The following is a 19,915-nucleotide window of genomic DNA, read 5'->3' on the forward strand; positions in this document are numbered from 1 at the left end:
CTTCGTCCTGACAACTCGAAGCCCTGTCTCTTTTCTATTTCTTCTCACCATCACAATTATATTTTGGCAAAACGACCCAAACAAGTGCTGTGTTAACGAATCGGCAGTGTTGCATGCAGAAAAAAAAAGCACAATTTCAAACCAAATGGTCACAAGCAATGTGTCTAGTATCTATATACCAATACAGTTAGACATGACTGTAAAGTGAAGGCCCATGAGGAAGTGTGCTTTTTTTTATCTACCTAGGTACTTCCTAGCCTCGCCCATGTCTTCAACCCAGATGACCTCTTCTCTTCCAAGCATTATCTGTCTAAAGCTATACCGAATGAACAGGCTTGATGCCTGAGGTGATTCTGCCCCCGATCCGAATGGAATGCTACCAATATGCCCCAATGCAGTGCTTTCCGAAATGTGATAGTACACCAGTACAAGACCGCCAAAAATGCTGATAACACAATGCTTGAAAATGTTGAAGATGACAAAAGAAATAAGTTATCGCGATTTCCCTCTTTCGCGAATTGCACATGCGTCGCTAGCAAGACTATCAATCTCTGTGCCTGCTCTCACGGACCCGCTTCAGTCATGCCTGAAAGTACATTTGTCGCCCTTGGCGCACTTCCCGCTTGACCAGAACATGCAAGGCTTGGTCCCGATCAGGTCGCGATTAATGCCTGGACGTTTCTCCCTGCGATTGAAGCGGTCCTTGTTGGATGATTGATGGTCTCGGTCTCTCTTGCCGCCATCAAACCCGCCTTGTCGATCATCATTACTATTAACCCTGGACGCCCTCCTGTCGCCGTCGTCCACCTGTTGTTGCTGCTGGCCCTGAGACGCAGCCCATTGTGTCCATTGTTGCACGTACGCTTGTTGCGCAGGGTCAGCTGCCGCTGCGCCTCCGAGAAGTGCTTGCATCTGTGCAGCATTCAACTGCGGCGCTGGAGCTGCTGCAGCTGGTGCAGCACCACCAAGTGCCGAAAGAACAGCCTGCAGCTGAGCATTTGCATCCGAAGCAGGTGGAACGGCCGCTGGAGGTGCCGCAGAAGCCTGTGGCTGCTGCTGCTGCTGCTGGTAGTATTGAGCGTATTGCTGCGCATAGGTTTGTTGTTGCTGTTGTTGCATCGCAGCCTGTATCTGGGCCGGGTCTTGGCCGATCTGCGCATAGTACCTGGCCCAAGCAGCAGCGTGCTCCTCTGCGCTGGGTGTAGCGCTACTAGACTGCTGCTGCTGCTGTACCGCCGCCGCGGCCTCGGCTTCCTTCCGCAGTCTCTCCTGCTCAGCTGCCTGGGCAGCACGTTCCTTATCGCGATTGTAGCCTTGCCACCACTCCTTGATCCTTTCAGGGTCGCTGATATAACTGGGAGGCTCAACAGCTGGAAAGGGCTTGCCCTTGAGTTTGTGTACCAACTCCTCGACAGCGTCGACAGCTTGCTGAACAGCAAGATCGTGGTGGTTGAATCGACGCTTGGTCCTGGGAAACTCGGGGTCGGATGGATCTTTGTTAACCCATCTCAGAACAGAATCCGACGACAGCAGACGAAGAGACTGCTCACTGTCAGGCAGCGAAGATACGGTGGAAACTTGGGTCGAAGACGGAGGCAAAGGTGCGTGGTGGACCTCTGGAGGGGTCGCGATACTGGCAGCGTGCCGCTGGTGCAGGCGCACGATGGCATTGTTGGTTGCTTGCTTGATGCCGAAGTGCTTTACTTCCCGCCACCTCGTGTGCATCTCTTCGAGCTTGGCAGTGCCAGGTGGTAACTGTATTGCGTTTTCTGCCGCCGGTGGTGATTGCACTGCATCGGTAGGTTTCGGAGAGGCCGGCGTAGGCGGGATGTCGGCCGCATCCAGGTAGAAAGCATGCGTGACCTCCTTCATGCGGTCTTCCATAACCTTCCTTTCCATGTCACTGGCGGGTTTTACACCTGCACGACTGAAGAAATTGGCCATGCGCTTATCCTCTGGGAAGGAGCTGAAATTGATGACGGTAGGGTCGCTCCATGGACGGTCCGGACCTTCCTCTTCGTCGTCCATATCGAGGCCCTTCTTAAGACCTTGCTTCAACATCATGCCTTCAGATCTATCATCCATGGCGTGCCGAACCATGTTGCTCCCTCTGCCCTCATCCTCCTCAGCATCTTTATGGAAGAGGCGAACTTCCGTCAACTCCTCACCCTCCTTCCATGTGACTCGAAGCTTGCGCCGCTGTTCCTTGCGGAGCCGTTTCTCTTTCGCCTCGGCCGTCTCACTTGACTCTTCATCGAGGTCCATCTTGGCAGCCGGTACAGGGGCTTTCTTTGGCTGAGCAATTTCACTGAGCAAAGATCCAAGTCGGGATACGCTAGAAGACGATGCTTGGGCTTTCGGCGCGACCACCTTCTTCAACTTGGCTATATCTTGTTTGAGCCCCTCATCCTGCACAGAGATGCCTGAATCCGGCCGAGATGGATATGACTTGGACGAATCAGGTCGCGCCACTGGCTTTGCAAGCGGGCGAGACTTTCCAGGAAGCAGTTTTCCTGCTCCAGCAATGACGGGAGCCGTCGAGGTCAATTTTGGACCAGCCTTCAGAGAGGCTGTTTCCGAGCCACCAGAGGTCGGGTTGCCAGCCAACTTCTTCGAGGCCGGCCCATCAGAATCATCCTCCCTAGGTCGCTTGGAAGGTGATGAGTCTGACGGGGTTCTAAGAGTCTTGAAAGATTTACCCAAGATGCCAGACGATGAAGGAACCTTCTTCATTTCCGATGACATCTTTGGAACAGACAGAGGTGCCATCGGAGCAGTAGCTGCCTTCCTTGATGCCTTCTCTTCGTTTTCCTTGTTCTTCTTGATGGTTTCAAGGATTTCGCCCACCAGTGTTTTGACCTCGTCGTCGCCCTTGACTAAAAATCTCTTGGAGACCTTGTCAAACTTGAGGCGACTGATCAGTAGCTCCTCGGGCATAGATATAAACAGCGACAGCAGGCGTAGGATGGCCTTGGGGAACTGTCCACTAAAGTCCCCAGCGTTGAAGCAATCCCGAAGTGACGTGACCAAGTTTCCTGTCAGGGGGCGGTTCCCACCAAGATTCTCAAGCACCGCCATGTCACCCTTTTCATATGCTGCGTCTATGGCTCGGTAGAGCAGTCGTTGCTCACGCGCCAATACCTTTTTTGCCTTTTCCTTTTCAGGAGAATCATCAGCTGCAGCTTCCAGCTGTTGTTTAAGCGTCTTTATTTTCTCGGAATAACCCTTGATTAGGTCGCCGAAGTTCTTGACGGCCTGTTTGATGGCATCAGACGTTCGTTTGCCACTGTCCAGGTGAACTATGCCGATTGCATCCCAAGCCGCAGCTTCGCCTGCATCAGACGGTCGCTCCTCACTCCGGGGTGGTGCCTACAGTTTCGGTTAGATAAAACAACCTTGGAGGGGGTCAGAGTTTATAAGTACTCACAATGTCTTCGCCAAGTGCAAGCTTTCTTAGCCCGTCCCTAACATTGGGTGATATTCCTAGGAATCTGTCAGTCACATTGATGCTCCGGTATATTATGCTCTGGCAATGCTCACCGAATTTGTAGTCCTTTCGCAGGAGCATATCCAGGCCATTCAGCCTACTTTCAATGTTTTCCTCCGTAGCCAGCCCTTCGTTGACCTTGACAAATTGGCTTAGGAGCTCTGCAGGCAACAAATCATCTCGTCCCATAACATGCACACCAAGGGATTTATCCGAGTCACAGAGCACCAAAGGCTCTGGCAGTGCAAGGGTCTGTGCAGTCAGAGTACTTCCAATCACGAGACTCGGCAGGCCAGTCCATCCAATCCTCGGACGGTCCTTATTGGCAACTGCAGGATCGCGATCTGGCAGATGCGTTTGTACAATCGGGCTCACGGTGGGTTTGCTTGCACTTGATTTTGGTTGTGGCATCTGTGGCGTCTGCGCGGGAGCGGCGGCAGGCGTTGATGACGGCACGGGGATTGATGAAGGAGCTGCCCCTGTTAGGTATGCGGGAAGCTGCTGTTGGTGTGGATAGTACGGAGGCTGCGTTGAGAGAGGATGCGCATTTGGTGACTGGACATTTGTCTGCTGTAAACGGTTCGGGCGTGTATCCATTGCCTCTGCGGAAGCTGCAGGATGAGTCGCATTCTGCGGCATGGCGGAGGCGGAAGCTAAAGGCATCGTCTGACGATTGGGTGCTTGATTTTGAGGGGCTCCAAAGGACTGTGAATATATTGCATTGTGCTGCATGGCAGACGTAGTAGGGGCCCGTGGCTGAGGTGCAGTGTGCTGCTGCGGTCCCAGATCATTCGAAGCGGCGAACATCGACGTAACGAAGTTATTCTTGTTGCCCATAGTCGGACCCGAGACTGCCTGGTGAGAACTATCCACAACAGGAGAATTAACGGGCGCATGGCCGTGCGGATGGACATGGCCATTATGGCCAAGCTGAGTTGCGCCACCGTGGCCATGCTCAAGCTGACTGTTGACATTGGGCTGCGCATAGCTGTATGGTGAAGGCTCTGCACCCGAGTTTGGCAGGCTGTTTGACGGCTGCTGGTGCTGGTGCTGATGCTGAAGCTGATGCTGTTGTTGGTGTTGCCGCTGTTGTTGAATATGGTTTTGCTGCTGTACATGGCTCTGCTGCTGGTGGTGATGTTGCTGTTGCTGTTGTTGTTGTTGTTGTTGTTGTTGCTGCTGCTGATGAAGTTGTTGCTGCTGGGCAAGGAATTGCTGCCGCTGAGCTGCCTGCTGCTGCTGCTGTTGTTGTTGTTGTTGTAATGACTGCAGTTGAGGGTGAGGTTGCGCTTGTATATGTGGCTGGTGGTGCGGCTGTTGCAGCTCAGTGGGCTGCCGTTGCGCTTGTTGTTGCCGTTGTGGCGCCTGAAGCTGGTGCTGTTGCTGCTGTTGAGAATGCGCGGGCGACTGGGTCTGTGTTCGGAAATCTTGACCTCCTGGTACCATGTAATGGTTCTCCTGTTGAGCGGGCACCTGAAAGCTCCCCGATGGCATATGCTGGTTTATCTGCCGGCTCTGCGCAGGATGGCTTTGTCCATGATACAGTTGTGTACCCTGGAAAGGCTCAACATACCCGGTGTGGCCATTCGATGAGAGGTATGCATCGTTGTGGCCGCCTGTGTGTGAGCTGAAAGTATTATAGCCAGAATTCCGCGCAGCATTGACTGGCTGATGTGATGCATGTTGTTGGGGTTGATGTGACTGCTGTGGTTGTGGTTGTGGTTGTTGTGATGGAAATCCAAAGGCAGTCTGATCAGCCCCAAAGAACGAGCTGTTATCGAATGCGCCGGAATCATCCTCAAAGTTTATGGCATCGTGCAGAGAACTCGGCTCGTAGTGAAACGAGGCCTGTAAGTGTCCATCCGTATACGCCTGCGCCGCGTTGTAGAGGCCTTGAGGCCCGACATCGCCACTGCCTGCAAAGTGATGAAACTGGCTACCTTGGCCTTGAGCCATACTGATCAATTGCGACCCTATTCGGGGTCAAACCGAGCCAACTTGATGTGATACTAAAGCGCAGGGCAGCAGGTTGTGGCCCCGCTAATTGCATAAATCAGCACCTGGTCGCTACGTAGTCATGCAACAATCCGTAGTTTCAACGCGACTTACATTGGACCGCTTAGCCCCACCACCCAAAACAGGGTGTAGTTCTTGGAAGCACAGTTCTTGTTTTGTCTTGTACTCTTGTATTGATTGTAGAACAACAATGCACCGGAAGAACTTCCATGTATCGAACTCAGATGTCCCTGAAATCGAATTACCGTGTAGGTGCTATTGTGCAGATCCAAGGGATGGGTACCTAGATAAACAGGCAGTCAAAGAGTTTGGGTGTTTGTGGAGGCCGAGATGGTTTGGTGTCGATCCGATTGATGCGTCGGGGATAGCCCCAGGGTTGTGCACGAGCTAAGCCCAATCCGGGTTTGGTAGTGGAACCTGCTTACGAAAAAGCCAATCAGCTTGAGGCTCGACGAAGGACCTCTCGAAGCTAGCATGCTATGCGTCAAAAGGCAACGAAAGCAGCATTCGCGACAGACAAATCGATTGGATAGACGGGATTGGGTCATAGATAATGTTTGTAGGTAAAGGGGAGTATCGATGCGATGTTGAAGGGGAATAAATCAGTAATACCAGCGAGATGAAAGAATAGAAAGTTAATGAGAGGCAAAGTTAAAAAAAATTAAGTAAGGAAGGAAACAAAGGAGAGACAGGAGAAAAAAAAAAAAAAACGGCTCCCCGATTGTTGAAGCTGTACTGCAGATGATGCGGTCGAATGCCACAGTTTGATGGATGATGATCGGTATGTTGGCCGGCGGAGCTTGTGAGCAGTGAGAGCTCAAAGTTTTTTTTTTTTTTTTTTTTTTTTTTTTTTTTTTTGTTTGGTTTGGGGGATCCCGCCCAGGGGCAGAACAAAGCTGCATGTGGTGGATAGGTAGGTAGTTGCCTGCCTTCGGACTTGGCAGCGATGAAAGATGCTTTCGGTCATGCTCAAGCTCCAGATTATAGTGCATTGGTTTTGATCCAGTAACATCTGGTTCTCTTCAGCAGGCCGCTGTTAAGTCCCAGTGTACAAGTCATTTCATTTTGCGCTTGGTCTGCTGAGCTGCAGCAATTATGAAAAAGGGCCTCCCTATACTCCCCACTGGAGGAAATTGACGCCCTGCAATTGTCCGCTCCCGTCAAACTTTCCTCTTGTTTGCTAAGTCGACCAAATGTCTTTTTTGAATTTCGCATTTTGAAACCCGCGAAAAATTCGAGACCAATTGGAAAACATGCATATGGGAAGATGGTCGACGGGGAGCAAATAATACAAGACGAGGCATAGTTTGTCCACTGGAGGTATGTATGTGTGCGCGCGTGTGTAGTAAGTGAGTGGTAGGGTAGGTAGGGGAATGGACAAAATGCTGGGATGGAAGAAGATGGTATGGGCTGAGGAGTGGTTTGTTTGCATACCCTATATTAGGCCTGTGACCAACCTGATTGATGTCAAGAAATGGGTGAGCCAAGTGGCCGCACGTTGGCTTCCACTGCAAAATTATGGTGCTTTTTTGTGTTTTCGTGAGATCTACCCCCAGGCAGCAGCAGCCAAACCAGACCAGTTTCACGGTCGACTCCTCCTCCAGAATTGAGAAAAAAGAATCATAAAGTTACGACATGGCCTTTTGTGAGCGATCCTGCAGTTAATCTGCTTTGACAGAGACGGCAGACGAGTGTCTACTTTTTGAGGTTTCCGTTCCAGCCAGCAACCGGACACGGTCGCGCTCCCTGTGCGCGTGGCGTCTGTCTGTCCGGCGTCTGCTCGACTGGCAATCAAATTTAATCCAAGTAATCAGAGTTTTTGCGGACGCAGATTTGAGCGTGCTCAGCGGGAATTGGCTAGAGGGCTGTAAAGCAGTTGATTTTGCTCGCGTATTTGAGGCCTAAGATGACCGACGCGAGATGTATGTGTGGGAAGAGGAACTGTGCAGTAGAGTGGTGCTGAGGAAAGTCAGAGGGAGGAAGAGAGAAAAGGTTTGGTAGTCAGTGTTTCGCAATCAGCGCAAGCTCAAGGCCTCCACTGGCAACAACCACTTTCCCTGTGTCTGGAATGCACGCGCACGGCTGCTGTGCTTGGCTTGAATATCCACCCTGGCCAATAACCACATGCTCTTTGTCCCGTTGACCCACATTCGGACCTTCTATGCAGCCGGGTTCCCAATGACCGCCAAATCTCCAATCGGTTTAGCTTGTCCGCCTTTGTGTTTGGAGAACAGGTGGGTCCTTCTACCTCAGTAGGACATCAACGTGTCAAGCTGCAGGCGCGAACATCGTTGCGAATTGGGGCGGATATTCAAACAGCTTCAATTTGTTAGTTCAAAATATCTCACTATTTGCCTGGCGTAGTTACCCATAACCAAGTCTCCACCAGGTGCATTGCTCGCCAAAATCCCCTAGGGAACCTACGTGAGCTGAAGTCTGGGAATTGTATCCCGGCCCCCAGTCTGCCACGCTGTCACTTGCTACGTTGTTGCGTTCAAGACAGCGAGCCTCAGTGCCACCAACACAGCCAAGGGACCAACCAGCCGAAGCCAGAAGCCACCCATCCGCTTTCCCCGAGCAACGCGCGCGCATAATTATTCCAGTCTAGGATCACCACCCCAGCGTGCATTCCGGCCCCGAAAGTGATCTTGAGTTGCAGGCCACTCTTTAGCATCTGCCTTACACGCTTTCATCGGTAGTGCTTCAGCCACATTTAGACAGCCATGGCGGCCCGCGGCAACTCCTTACGGGACCGCCAGATAGGTCAGCCCTCTACGCTCCGAATTGGCCAAGCTGCGACATGTTGCTAACACTTAGACAGCCTCACTACGCAAGATATTCAACCTTAACAATGAAGTCGAAGCGAGCGATAACGAGGAGTCTCTGGCCAGCGGCGCGCTAAACCCCTCGTCCCCCATTCTCAACGCCGATGGCGAGCCGATTTGGAAGGTGCTGGTCTTTGATGACCTGGGCCGTGATGTTATCAGCAGTGTCCTGAGAGTCAGTGACCTGCGGTCCATGGGAGTTACCATGCACATGTATGCCATTTTGACTGCAATGCTTGCCCTGGCGAGTTTTCCGATGCTGACTTAGTCGACCGTTTTGGCGGTGCTCAGGCATATTTCAGCATCAAGACACCCCATACCGGACGTTCCAGTGATGTATCTTCTTGAGCCGCACCAGAAGAACCTCGAGGCCATAACCAACGACCTCCAAAAGGGTCTCTACTCACCGGCCTACATCAACTTCCTGTCGTCGATACCGCGACCTCTCCTGGAAGACTTTGCGACACAAACAGCCGCTGCGGGGACCTCGGACCACATCGCGCAACTCTTTGACCAATATCTGAACTTTGTAGTTGCGGAGCCAGACCTGTTCAGCTTAGGGATGCAAAAAGAGCACACGTACTGGGCTTTGAATAGCGCCAAGACGAACGACGAAGAACTGGATAATGTGGTCGACCGAATTGTCAGTGGTCTATTCAGCGTTATAGTAACCATGGGTAAGTTTTATTTTGCTCTCACAACTTGCCAGCTCACTCGTCCGGGCTTTGCTGACACCAACAAGGTTCCATTCCCATCATCAGATGTCCTAAATCGGCAGCCGCCGAGATGATATCCGCCAAGCTAGATCGCAAGCTCCGTGATCACATTCTCAACTCCAAGGACAACCTATTTTCCGCCTCAAATCGCTCAGGATCATCATCAGCCACGCCTGGTCCAAGACCAGTTCTGATCATCCTGGATCGTAACGTGGATCTTACCCCCATGCTCTCCCACTCCTGGACCTACCAATCTTTAGTACACGACGTGCTCAACATGAAGTTGAACCGTATCACAATCGAGACGCCTGTGGATGAGAGCAATCCTGCCAAGGGCGTGACGCGCAAGGCATACGACCTCAATGCCAACGACTTTTTCTGGGAGAGGAACGCGGGCGCGCCCTTTCCCCAGGTTGCCGAGGATATTGATGCTGAATTGACGAAGTATAAGGAGGAAGCTGCTGCTATAACCAAGAAGACGGGCGTGACAGATCTTGAGGATCTTCAGAACGATACCAGTGCAAGCGCACAGCATCTCAAGGCTGCGATTACACTTCTACCTGAGCTTCGAGAGCGCAAGGCTACTTTGGATATGCACATGAACATCCTCGCCGCGCTGTTGACTGGAATCAAGAACAGGCAACTGGATAACTACTTCCAAATTGAGGAGACTGTGACAAAGCAGACTAAAGTCCAGATTCTGGAAACAATCAAGGACGATAACAAGGGTAACAACCCGGTGGATAAGCTGCGGCTGTTCATCATATGGTTTCTGAGTGCGGAACAGGACCTGAGCAGACAGGAATGGCAGCAATTTGAGGAAGCGCTGGTGGCTACTGGTGTGGATGTTACCTGCCTGCCATATATACGACAGTAAGTGATTGTCCACTGCTAGCAGGTTGTCGGGGCTGTTCATGACTGACCAGAAAACTAGGGTCCGGGCAACAACCAAAATGACACAATTAACAACGATCAACTCCTCGAGCTCCCAACCTCAACAATCCTCGGACCTGTTCGGACGTTTTTCCAACATTGGATCCAACATTGGCTCTCGCCTTCGTGACCAGCTCAAAGAGTCGGGCGTACCCACCAATGCTATCAGCGCAAACTTCGACTCCATCATTGGTGGTATAAAGACATTCCTCCCAGTGAACCGTGATCTCACGGTTACCAAGATTGTCGAGTCAATCATGGATCCTTCGGCCGCATCGTCCTCAGCTATCGCAAAGACAGAGCATTATCTCTACTTTGATCCGCGCTCCGCCAATGCTCGCGGAACGGTACCACCACCATCGGCCGTGCGATCCGGGACCGTGCCCACTTCCACCCCTGGCGGACTTCCGGGGGCTGGTGGTCCCGGGGCCGCGGCGAGCTTCGGCCAGAGGCGACAGGGCTTCACCGAAGCAGTAGTGTTTACTGTCGGTGGCGGGAGTATGGATGAGTACGGAAACTTGCAGGAGTGGGTTGCTCGGACTAGTGGAAGCGGAGATCGGGTGCGGAGAAGAGTGGTCTACGGAAGCACAGAAATGGTCAATGCTACCGAATTTATTTCGCAGGAGCTCGACAGACTGGGCAAGGAGGTTGCCTCTTAGAATAAAATTGCAGACTCGCGCAGGTCCAATTTGAAATCCAAAAGCTGGCCCATCGAAATGGGCCAGACTAAGCTTGTGTTCAATCCGACACGGGAAGTACGAATGAATAATTTACGAAGCTGTTTCGAACCCTCCATAAATACAACCTGCTCAACGGCGGAATTGCAATATGAGCCATGTCCCAAAACAGATAAAATGATTGGATTGTCTTATATACATGTCACTTATGTGGAGTTGAAAAATGAGGTTTGTTCATAGTGAAAATCGCTTTGTATCTAGCTACTTGACCCATGGTCTTGACAGGGTATTATTCCAAACACGCTGGTAAAAAAAAAGTCTTGATACAAAACCAAATGTTGCAGATCTGGAAAGCAAAAGCGGGAAAGGAAAAGGATATCAATATAGTGAAATGAACCACATTTGACTCCCGTTGCTAAGACGCGGCACCGGAGAGCGTAAAACAGGCTAGAAATCGGTTGCGGTTCTCAGCGCCCAGCCAGCCAGCGGCCAGCGGAACAGAAGTGAAAAATAGAAGGAAAAAGAAAACAAGGAAAACATGAACAAGTCATTTCGTCATCGTGACAACCCCCCCCCCCCCCATAATCAGGGAGGGAAGGTTACTTAAACGCCCCTAAACATACGAACAACCAAGAACCACATGGCCCCGATAAACTTGAACCCAGACAATGCGGCGACACTGTACAAGACCACCGCCATGTAGATGGTTGCACGCTGTTCCTTGGTTTCCGCGTTCGTGTTAGGCGTGATCCTGTCCAGGCCGGCCGTCGAGAGGACAACAGCAGCCAATCCAAAGTTCGTGACCATCCAGAGAAGGACGACAACGGTTCGAACACCTCTGTAGTAGTCCAATTGCTTCTCGTCAAGCTGTGAGGGAGTAAGAGCCTTCTTCTCCTCAACATGTTTCTGTGCAAACACGGCCAGTTCGCGTTCGTACATGGTGTTGAGATCCGCCTCGTCGGGCAAGTCAGCTTTTCCTGCTCCGTCCTTGGTGCTGACTGACGGTAGCTTGTCAGGTTTATCGTCACCCTTGGTACCCCAGGAGATATCGTGAGTGTTGCAAAAGGCGTAAACATTGAGCACGTTGGTGAAGGTCGGCGAGAGCAGCATGTACTGCACTAACGAGGTAAACATGTGCCATGGATCGAACATCAGGAGCGAGGCAACCAGCCAGATGCCGTACGTGGACATAATGGACAAAATCAGAGTCACTACGACCTGGTCCTTAAGAAGCTCGGGAACCGAGAGACCGCGCTGGGCATCCGCCATTATCGCCTTGACAGAAATGAATACGGCAGCAAAGAGAAGGTAACTGCAAAAAAGAGACGAGTTCGTATTAGTTTCGCATACAAATAAAGAAGAGGGTTTTTAGTCAAGATGGACGTACCAGAAGATGATGGCCCAGAAGTAAATCATGGCCAAGTAGTACGGTCCAGATCCCGCAGGACGGTTGCCCATGGCCAAGACGAAGCATGTAATCAAGGATACGCCGTAAAGCCATTCGAAACAGACGCCCAGGATCTTACCCGTGGTCCCTAGCAAGGTTTCGTCGCCCAGACTAGTAGTCAGGATCTTGAAAACCAGGAAGAAGTTGCCAATAGCGAACCAAGCAAAAATCATGTTGACCGTGTTGAATGTGAATTCGATGAAGAAGGCGATCTTTCGGAAGAATGAGTGGTCGGAGCGGAAGAACTGATAAAAGTGGGCGATGGCGTAGATGGCGGCAAAGAAGGAGCCGTTCAGCCAACGACGCCGCTGAAGAATCAACTCAGTAGCTGTGTCTGGCACGTCCGTCTCTCCAGTTGCAGACTTGACATATTGGAGAATCCAATGACAGTTGCGTTTCGTCACCAGTTCGAAACAAAGAATTCGATCCTCGGCAAGGTACATGTTCGCCGTGAAGATTCCTGCACCTGCACCGTGGAGCTTCTCACCAGCAAAATACTTCTCCAATGGACCCTGGCCGTTCTTGTCGTTCTGCAGCGCAATATAGCGATAGGCCGAAAAGGCACCGGGCAAGACTGAGATGAATCCGAAGGCAGACTCTAGTGGCTTGTCGAGGATGTTGCTCATCTTGTACTCGAAATTTTGTGCTGCAACCAAGGGGTTGAACAAGTTCTTGCCGCCAGTACCTATTTGCTTTCATGTTAGTTGGGAGGTATTTGAATAGCTTTGGGGTGGGGGTTTGAACGAACCCAACATGGCTTTGATCTCGCCACAGGCTCCGGCGCACATGGGCTCGAGGTCGAAAGCTTTCCACAGGTGATAAATAGAGTTGCCACCTGGCTTGGTTCCGGCGTCGAGAAGTACACAGATGTTTGGGTTCAGAACGCGGCCAAATGCAGAGAAGAACCACCTGTGAGAGTTGATCTTCTTCTGGTTGTTCTCCTTGAGGCAGAACAGAAGCTGCACAGGCTGCTGGCGTGGCAAGAGCTGAACTACATCGTTCTTGAGAGCCATGCCGATTTGGGTGGTGTACTCGTAAATATGCGCCGTGGTGGGTTTGTCGTCGACGTTCTGCCTGGCAATACCCTCTTGGTACACACCCAAGCCGGCTAGTAGAGCCCTGGTTCTGGGATTGATTTTGGCACGACCATCGCTAACAATGCAGACCACGATCTTCTTCCATGCCTCCTTTCCCCATGTCTTGCTCTCAGGTCGTTTGCACATGTACTCGATGTTCTTGAATACACCAATCATTGTCCTGGCAAAAAGAACCTCGTCCTCGTTGTACATGGTGACCACAATGAACAGTTCTGTTTCACGCGGTTTGCTGAATAGCCTTTGGCGTAGGGTGAACTTCTCGTCATAGAAATCGTTGGGGTCGCAAGTAGCCGCAGAATAGCGCATATGCGTGAACTCGTCGCGCTCTCCGTGGGGAAACTGATTGAGGAGCTTTGGGGGCACAGGGCAGTCGAGCACCAGGTTTCCCATGTAGAGCGGAACACGCTTGACCGTCTTCCATCTCTTCAACCCACCCTGCTGCTGTTGTTGTTGCTGAGGATTGTCTGAGTATTGACCATACGAATCCTGTTGCGGGAGAAGCGGCCGCCCATCATGCTCATAACCCGGTTCGCCGTACGGAGTCTGAGCTTCGTTTGGCGTAGGAGTATATGTCGGATTGTAGTATGCATCATGGTGCTGCTCGGGATTGACCGAGTACTCATCCCTGTAGCCACCAGGCTGCTGCTGATAGCCTGGCTCGCTCATGTTCGCCATCGAGTGCTGAGTTAAGTTAGCGTTCTGCTGAGGCGGGATGATAAGGCATCAAGTGGCCACCTACTGCCGTGTGAAGTTGAAGCTGGTCGCTGGGCGTATGTCTCCCGGGGCCCATTGGTATATCAAGGTTGCTGGCACTGTTCAGCCCAGGCCTGCCGTACGGCGCATCGTCCAACTGATAACCATGCTGGAGAGGATGGCCCGGCGAGGGCGTCCGGTGAGGTGGCGGGCGGTTGTTCATTGGGCGCCGGTTATCAAAGTAATCGTCGTCTGTAAGTTGTGCGGGTGTTAGAGGGTTGGAAACACAGGACGAGACTCGGTCTAGAGTCGATGGTATCAAAGCAGTAAACCCGCGACCAGAAGAGCAAGATAGACTTGGGTATTGTAGAAGTGAATGTATAAGATGAATTGCCTCTGAGCAAAGAAAAAGAGCGCCGAAGTTGGTATTCTTGCGCCAGGCAAGTCAGTGAATGGCTATGCGGAGCAAGGCAAGCATTCATCCAAAGATAGTACAGAAGAAACTTGACTTTCCGAGACCACCAAGGAACAAGAAAAGGTCGGGGAATATGCCGGCAGGTGGAAACGTAGGGGACCGTGTCGTCAGGACTCTAAGTGGTGCTTGCAGTGGAGGCGAAGTGGTCACAGATTGAGGTACTAGAAAGGGGCGGGCGGCATGGATGTGGGATGAAAAAGTTCGGCCGGGGAAGGGGTTCGAGGAACTTGCCTAAACGATTGTACGCCATTGTTGATGTGTTGGGTGAAGCGTGAACACCAACGCGTGTGTGCTTATTTTCTTCTCTTTGCGCAGAGAGCCCAACTACCTAGGATTGTATGTCGAAACAGTGGAATTTCGACAGGCGGCTGGGCGTGAGTTGTCGTAGTCGCAAACCAGGCGACGTGACTGACAACAGGATTCTCGCGCCTGAATGTAAATGTCTCTGGATGCTTGAACCCTTCGGTGGGAATGTGCGCCGCGTACTGTCGTTGGAAGCGCCACGCAGGTTATGGGACGAATGAATCGACGCTTGCCCGTCAGCCGCGGGTGGTTTGAGCCCCTATTTTTTCGGCTATGCTTGGCGAGCTGTTGCGGTACGTGGTACTTATGGGTACCTACCTACCTATCTAATTAATCCCCAAGCAGCGACGCCCACCCGCGCGCGGATCCTGGGTCGTGGAGTTAGGGATAAGAATAACTGCCAGTTGATGCAGGCGGCGATTCGTCGGCACGTCTGAACGGATGAAAGATTGACGCGGGAGCAGTCAAAAAGGAACGGCGGTTTCAGAGTTCAAACCAGGCAATTAACCACCGTCCAGCATAAAGGGTACTTTGATGTGTGTACTGTATGTAATTAGGTGGTTTTTGACCAGCTTTTGTCGTAGGCACCCTGTCAGAGGTAGTTTGACGTCCGAGCTCGATGCTGGCGGCTGGTGGAAATTCGGAACCTGATCGCAGTCCCAATCGCAGAGAAGCTGTTCCTCTCCCCAAGATTGTTGATTCGCAATGTGACCTCGAAGAAAACCTGGCGTTTCAGATCAAGTGCGGGTCGACGCAGTGACTTTACTACGTACTACTACTTACTACAAGGCAAGAGCGGAGCCACGCGTGACGTTACCCCGGTGGGCATTTCTGGCAGATTGTGGATTACAATTGGCCGTCAAACCGAGGGATACCAGGATAAGCAATGACGATCCGCCCCGTTGTTTTGCCCCTGGCAATCAAATCCAGGCCGAAACAACAGCTTGAACAGGTACAGAATTTGACAACTCAACTTGACAGCATCTCATTTTGTGCGCTTCTTGTTTGACTTTTGTCTTTTTAAAGTTGGTCAGGATCCAAGTCAGAAAATGATACTAATTATCGGATATCTAGCACTAAAGTGTAGATGACAATCAAGGCTAAGCAGGTCAGCTGTTCGTGCAAAGGTTGAGTTCTTGTCAAAGCCTCACAACCATAATCAAACTATGTATTTCGTACAACCCTTGAAATGAACCTTTATTGATGTTCTCTCAGTTTATTTCCCCATTTATCGACAGTGTCATGTTCCTGCGGTACCCAACCACTTCGACAAAATTTCCGGTGCATCCTTACGACGTGGAATGTATACCTCGTACATTCATTGTTCCGACCATCGTCGAATTTGTCGTGGCTGGTTCGCCAATCGCAGAACTCGGGGGTGGCTGTTTTGACTGCAACCCCCGCCCCGCAAGAATTACTATAATGTAACCCCAACACCACGTGAGTACTGACTGTTTCGACGCTGTGTCTCTGGTAAGCTGGGTTGGATCCTTATGTTGATTTTTATTGCCTGTTTTTTTTTTTTTTTTTTTTAAATGCTATTTCCGTTATTACGAAGTAGCTAGGTCGTTTGTCAATAGATGAGATAAAGCTTGAGAGCCTGAACACGCAAGCTGGTCTGGGTTGTGGATTAATTATGGGTGCTTCCTAAGCTACCAAACCCGAAATAGATAGGACCAACTGCAGCTTGGGCTGATGGAGACTGCATGTCATGCAGGCGTACTAGTAAAGCAAAAATACAGTGTACTTACAGTGCCTACTCGAGCTCCTGTGCTATGGTAGGTACGAGATAGACACAACAGTCGGTCAGTGGAGACAGTCGCCTATGTTTTCCTGTCTTGGCTGGTTACAACTACCATGTATTGTTTCTAGCATTCCCTTGCCCGGATTGCCCGATTTGCTGTCATGCCTGCCATTGATGGACTTGGGCGACGCGTCTTCTGGCAAGGTTTTCGTCAAAATGGGACCCCCAAAAATTCAAAGAGAGAATCCTCGCCACACTAAGCAATTCTCGGTGGCTAAGCTTACTGCGATACGGAGAATTAGGAGGCCTCGTTGTAAGCCACAACTGCATTGATGCCTCTGATTGGCCGTTAAGACAATACAACGTCAACAAGGCAGACAGACGGTTAAAGCATTCGTTGGCTGTGGTGGTTTGGTTTGGCTGTGCTCTGCGGGTGGCGCCCCCACAACATTCGTACCTGAATAGGGTCACAAGCGCCGTCATCTTCGAGATCTCATCACGACTTGACGAGTATTCTCGCCTCTTTACGAATCCGCATCTTGGCATCGACTCCATTTGGCGGCCTCGTTAATTGATTTCCGCGGCCGAAACGGCAGAGCTTTGCCTTTCCAAGTTATACGTATTAATTATCTGTCAGTCTTCTGGAGGCAGCCAAATCCATCTGGTCAGGTCCAGTGGCCCTAACACCGGTACACATCTAGTCGGACTTACACGGGATTATTCGTCAATGATTTTATAGACTTTTTAAGCCTCACGCTCACAAACTCCCTGTACAACCTTGGAATTCGCGCCCCAGCTCTGCATTTACTGCACCTCATCGAGATACTTCTCCATAATTCCTCGCAGATGTATTCACATTTCCAAATTTTTCGTAACGATCAATTGGTTCACAGCAACATGAGCCAGTTCCATGCCCATTTTCTGCTTGTCACAATATGGCTCTATGACCAGATCTATCCCTGGGTAAGGTACCTACCTCCTACCTACCTATTAAAGTGTAGTCTTGGCGCATCATCTTACATCGCCTCTATCAAACTGCACCGCCATGAATACATATCATACTATTTAGTGTTTATGCCCCATTGCTTAGTTTGCATGAACTTATATTTGGTTCAGATATAGCCTCAGGTTTGCTCATAATTGTCCGGATATCGCAAAGGATCTTGTACTAATTTGGGCAAGTCAACAAGCTCTATTTGTAGTAGGTAATCTGCATGTACGACGTAGCTATTTTCAGCCCCACCCCCCGCACTCCGTGATCGGTGGTTGCAGTAGGCACGCAAAGTCAAATTTCAAAATAACATTTTTTGTGACTCTGCCTCCCTTTCGAAAGCCAGAAGGGATCACAAAGTGAACATATTTATCGCAAACTCGAGAGAGGGGATTTGTCGTCGTCTGCTGGGCAAGACGACCACCATTTAGGCTGTACATCCAATCACTGGGGATCAGTTATTAGGGAGCTCCCTTGGGACATCGAGGAAGCAGTCAGGTCAGAGCGATTCTAGGGTAACTTGGGAGGAAAAGTTGCAGAACAGGGACCCATGCAACGGAAGAAAATGGCGTCCGAATCTTTCATCATCAAGACGCCTAGCTCGTCCGCCAACATCGGCCCCGGGTTCGATGTCATCGGTCTCGCGCTGTCCCTCTACCTGGAGCTGCATGTCACCATTGACCGCTCCAAGGGCACCAGCTCAAGTCCCCTCAATTGTCGCGTGACGTACGAAGGCGACGGCGAGGAATCCGGAGACATTCCACTAAACCCTGATGCGAATCTCATCACCCGCGTGGCTCTCTATGTTCTACGATGCCATGGCCAACGTGCGTTCCCAGTCGAGACTCATGTGCACGTCAAGAACCCCATCCCGCTGGGAAGGGGACTTGGTTCTTCGGGATCTGCCGTTGTTGCTGGTGTGATGCTGGGTAAAATGGTCGGAAAGTTGGACCATTTAGATGACAACAGGTTGTTCGACTTTTGTTTGATGATTGGTCAGTTGTCACATCCCAAGCCTTGTTTATTTCAGCATATACCTTGCCCCCTATCGTCGATTGTAAGCCAGAAAGCTGCTTATTGACTTGAATGTACATCTTCAGAGCGACACCCTGACAATGTGGGAGCTTCACTCTTTGGCGGATTTGTTGGGACATATCTGAACCCACTGAAGCCCGAGGATGTGGCACGCACGGAGATCCCGCTCAGCGAGGTCCTTCCCGCACCTGCCGGCGGCATTGACACCGGCGATACCCCGCCGGAGCCGCCACACGGCATAGGCCATCACATCAAGTTCCCCTGGGCCCCCGAGATCAAGGCTGTGGCTATCATCCCCAACTTTGAGGTCGCAACCGCTAAGGCACGCGAGGTGCTGCCGGCACAGTATTCCAGATCCGATGTGGTAAGCAACGGACGTGACAACAGCTACTTTACACATTCATAGAGGAAAAGCTGACGGGAAATACTATAGACCTTCAACCTGCAGAGGATAGCCCTCCTTCCTGTAGCACTCGGCCAGTCACCTCCTGATTCGGGACTCATTTACCTGGCAATGCAGGATAAGCTGCACCAGCCGTACCGCCAAACACTGATACCCGGTCTGACCGATATCGTCGAGTCGATGACGCCTACTACCCAGCCAGGACTGCTGGGAGTGTGTCTTTCGGGGGCAGGTCCAACCATACTGGCGCTGGCCACGGACAACTTTGAACAGATCGCGGAGCGCATCATTGCCAAATTCAAGACGCAAAACATCACATGTACTTGGAAGTTGCTTGAGCCAGCCGAGGGGACTCAGGTTATTCGGCAATAGAGCAAATTGTGGAATCAAATTAATACCCTTTTACGCAAGTATATGCTGGTTGTATCTTCCGTAACGACGTAGGCGTGAGAAAGGGGCAACTTGTCAAAACGTTGTTAGTGATTACATCCAACACCGGCATGCACCCGTTGGTGCAGGGTAGGTAGGTACTCAGGTAATGAGTTCGCAAACGAGGCGCCGACAACTTGGATGAGACTGGACTGCAACTGCAGTTATCACCAATCTCCAACCTGCACAATTACGAGGTACCGTGGCTTTGGGAACTACCTAGTTGTTACCAACACCGGGGCAATCCGACGTTGTCATTTGTATACGTCGTATACCAAAGATTAAGTTCAAACCAGGGTGAGCTATCCAAGTCTGGTGGTTCGACTTCGGGTGAATTAGGGAGGGGTGAACCATTCTTTCATTGGACAGGAAAATGGAAATTCCTCGTTTTTTCAATCTGCTTGACCTTTGAGCCAACCAGAACACGATCCAAGCTACTGGGGATCCCAAGTTGGCAGACAAGGGTTGGATCAATCAGCCTACCCCCCGGAAAACTTTTGGCTAGATGGGACGACAATGACTGTGGAGTTTGCGAAAATGATCCCACGAGACATGGACAAGCTTCTTGCTTACAACCAAAAGCAGCGCTCTGATTGGACCATATTGCGGCGGTGTCTTTGCATCTGGTGGTAATACTGTAAAAT

General features: G+C 51.0%; 4 protein-coding genes across 4 annotated transcripts; 2 read left to right on the forward strand and 2 right to left on the reverse strand.

Annotated features, from left to right (window-relative positions):
* Positions 1-148: 148 nt before the first annotated feature.
* Positions 149-7,534, reverse strand: MGG_09553 (uncharacterized protein). The gene is made up of 6 exons (XM_003712140.1): positions 6,938-7,534; positions 5,597-5,920; positions 4,718-5,527; positions 3,541-4,669; positions 3,428-3,483; positions 149-3,369 (listed from the first exon to the last, which is right to left on the reverse strand). The coding sequence occupies exons 3-6, from the start codon at positions 5,441-5,443 to the stop codon at positions 577-579; spliced, it is 4,704 nt and encodes a 1,567-aa protein (XP_003712188.1). The 5' UTR covers positions 5,444-5,527; positions 5,597-5,920; positions 6,938-7,534; the 3' UTR covers positions 149-576.
* Positions 7,535-7,734: 200 nt separating this feature from the next.
* Positions 7,735-10,989, forward strand: MGG_09552 (SNARE docking complex subunit). The gene is made up of 5 exons (XM_003712141.1): positions 7,735-8,266; positions 8,325-8,541; positions 8,620-9,005; positions 9,071-9,917; positions 9,979-10,989. Exons 1-5 carry the CDS (start codon positions 8,227-8,229, stop codon positions 10,634-10,636), a joined length of 2,148 nt encoding a protein of 715 aa, XP_003712189.1. The 5' UTR covers positions 7,735-8,226; the 3' UTR covers positions 10,637-10,989.
* On the reverse strand, positions 10,793-15,396 carry MGG_09551 (chitin synthase 3). Its single transcript, XM_003712142.1, has 5 exons — positions 14,598-15,396; positions 13,938-14,143; positions 12,850-13,879; positions 12,042-12,786; positions 10,793-11,966 (listed from the first exon to the last, which is right to left on the reverse strand). The coding sequence occupies exons 1-5, from the start codon at positions 14,614-14,616 to the stop codon at positions 11,258-11,260; spliced, it is 2,709 nt and encodes a 902-aa protein (XP_003712190.1). The 5' UTR covers positions 14,617-15,396; the 3' UTR covers positions 10,793-11,257.
* Positions 15,397-17,692: 2,296 nt separating this feature from the next.
* On the forward strand, positions 17,693-19,257 carry MGG_09550 (homoserine kinase). The gene is made up of 3 exons (XM_003712143.1): positions 17,693-18,399; positions 18,505-18,803; positions 18,873-19,257. Exons 1-3 carry the CDS (start codon positions 17,955-17,957, stop codon positions 19,212-19,214), a joined length of 1,086 nt encoding a protein of 361 aa, XP_003712191.1. The 5' UTR covers positions 17,693-17,954; the 3' UTR covers positions 19,215-19,257.
* Positions 19,258-19,915: the final 658 nt, after the last annotated feature.

Source organism: Pyricularia oryzae, chromosome 3, assembly GCF_000002495.2.
Source record: "Pyricularia oryzae 70-15 chromosome 3, whole genome shotgun sequence".
Classification (NCBI taxonomy): Eukaryota; Fungi; Ascomycota; class Sordariomycetes; order Magnaporthales; family Pyriculariaceae; genus Pyricularia; species Pyricularia oryzae.

Coding starts and splice junctions, on each gene's coding strand:
- MGG_09553 (XM_003712140.1), bottom strand. CDS start 5,443: ATGGCTCAAGGCCAAGGTAGCCAGTTTCATCACTTTGCAGGCAGTGGC. Junction 3,484..3,540: donor GCGAAAGGACTACAAATTCG/GTGAGCATTGCC, acceptor ACAGATTCCTAG/GAATATCACCCAATGTTAGG. Junction 3,370..3,427: donor TTGCACTTGGCGAAGACATT/GTGAGTACTTAT, acceptor CCGAAACTGTAG/GCACCACCCCGGAGTGAGGA.
- MGG_09552 (XM_003712141.1), top strand. CDS start 8,227: ATGGCGGCCCGCGGCAACTCCTTACGGGACCGCCAGATAG. Junction 9,006..9,070: donor CAGCGTTATAGTAACCATGG/GTAAGTTTTATT, acceptor GACACCAACAAG/GTTCCATTCCCATCATCAGA. Junction 9,918..9,978: donor TGCCTGCCATATATACGACA/GTAAGTGATTGT, acceptor CCAGAAAACTAG/GGTCCGGGCAACAACCAAAA.
- MGG_09551 (XM_003712142.1), bottom strand. Junction 13,880..13,937: donor AGCTTCAACTTCACACGGCA/GTAGGTGGCCAC, acceptor AACTTAACTCAG/CACTCGATGGCGAACATGAG. Junction 12,787..12,849: donor CGAGATCAAAGCCATGTTGG/GTTCGTTCAAAC, acceptor GAAAGCAAATAG/GTACTGGCGGCAAGAACTTG.
- MGG_09550 (XM_003712143.1), top strand. CDS start 17,955: ATGCAACGGAAGAAAATGGCGTCCGAATCTTTCATCATCAAGACGCCT. Junction 18,400..18,504: donor CGACTTTTGTTTGATGATTG/GTCAGTTGTCAC, acceptor GTACATCTTCAG/AGCGACACCCTGACAATGTG. Junction 18,804..18,872: donor AGTATTCCAGATCCGATGTG/GTAAGCAACGGA, acceptor GAAATACTATAG/ACCTTCAACCTGCAGAGGAT.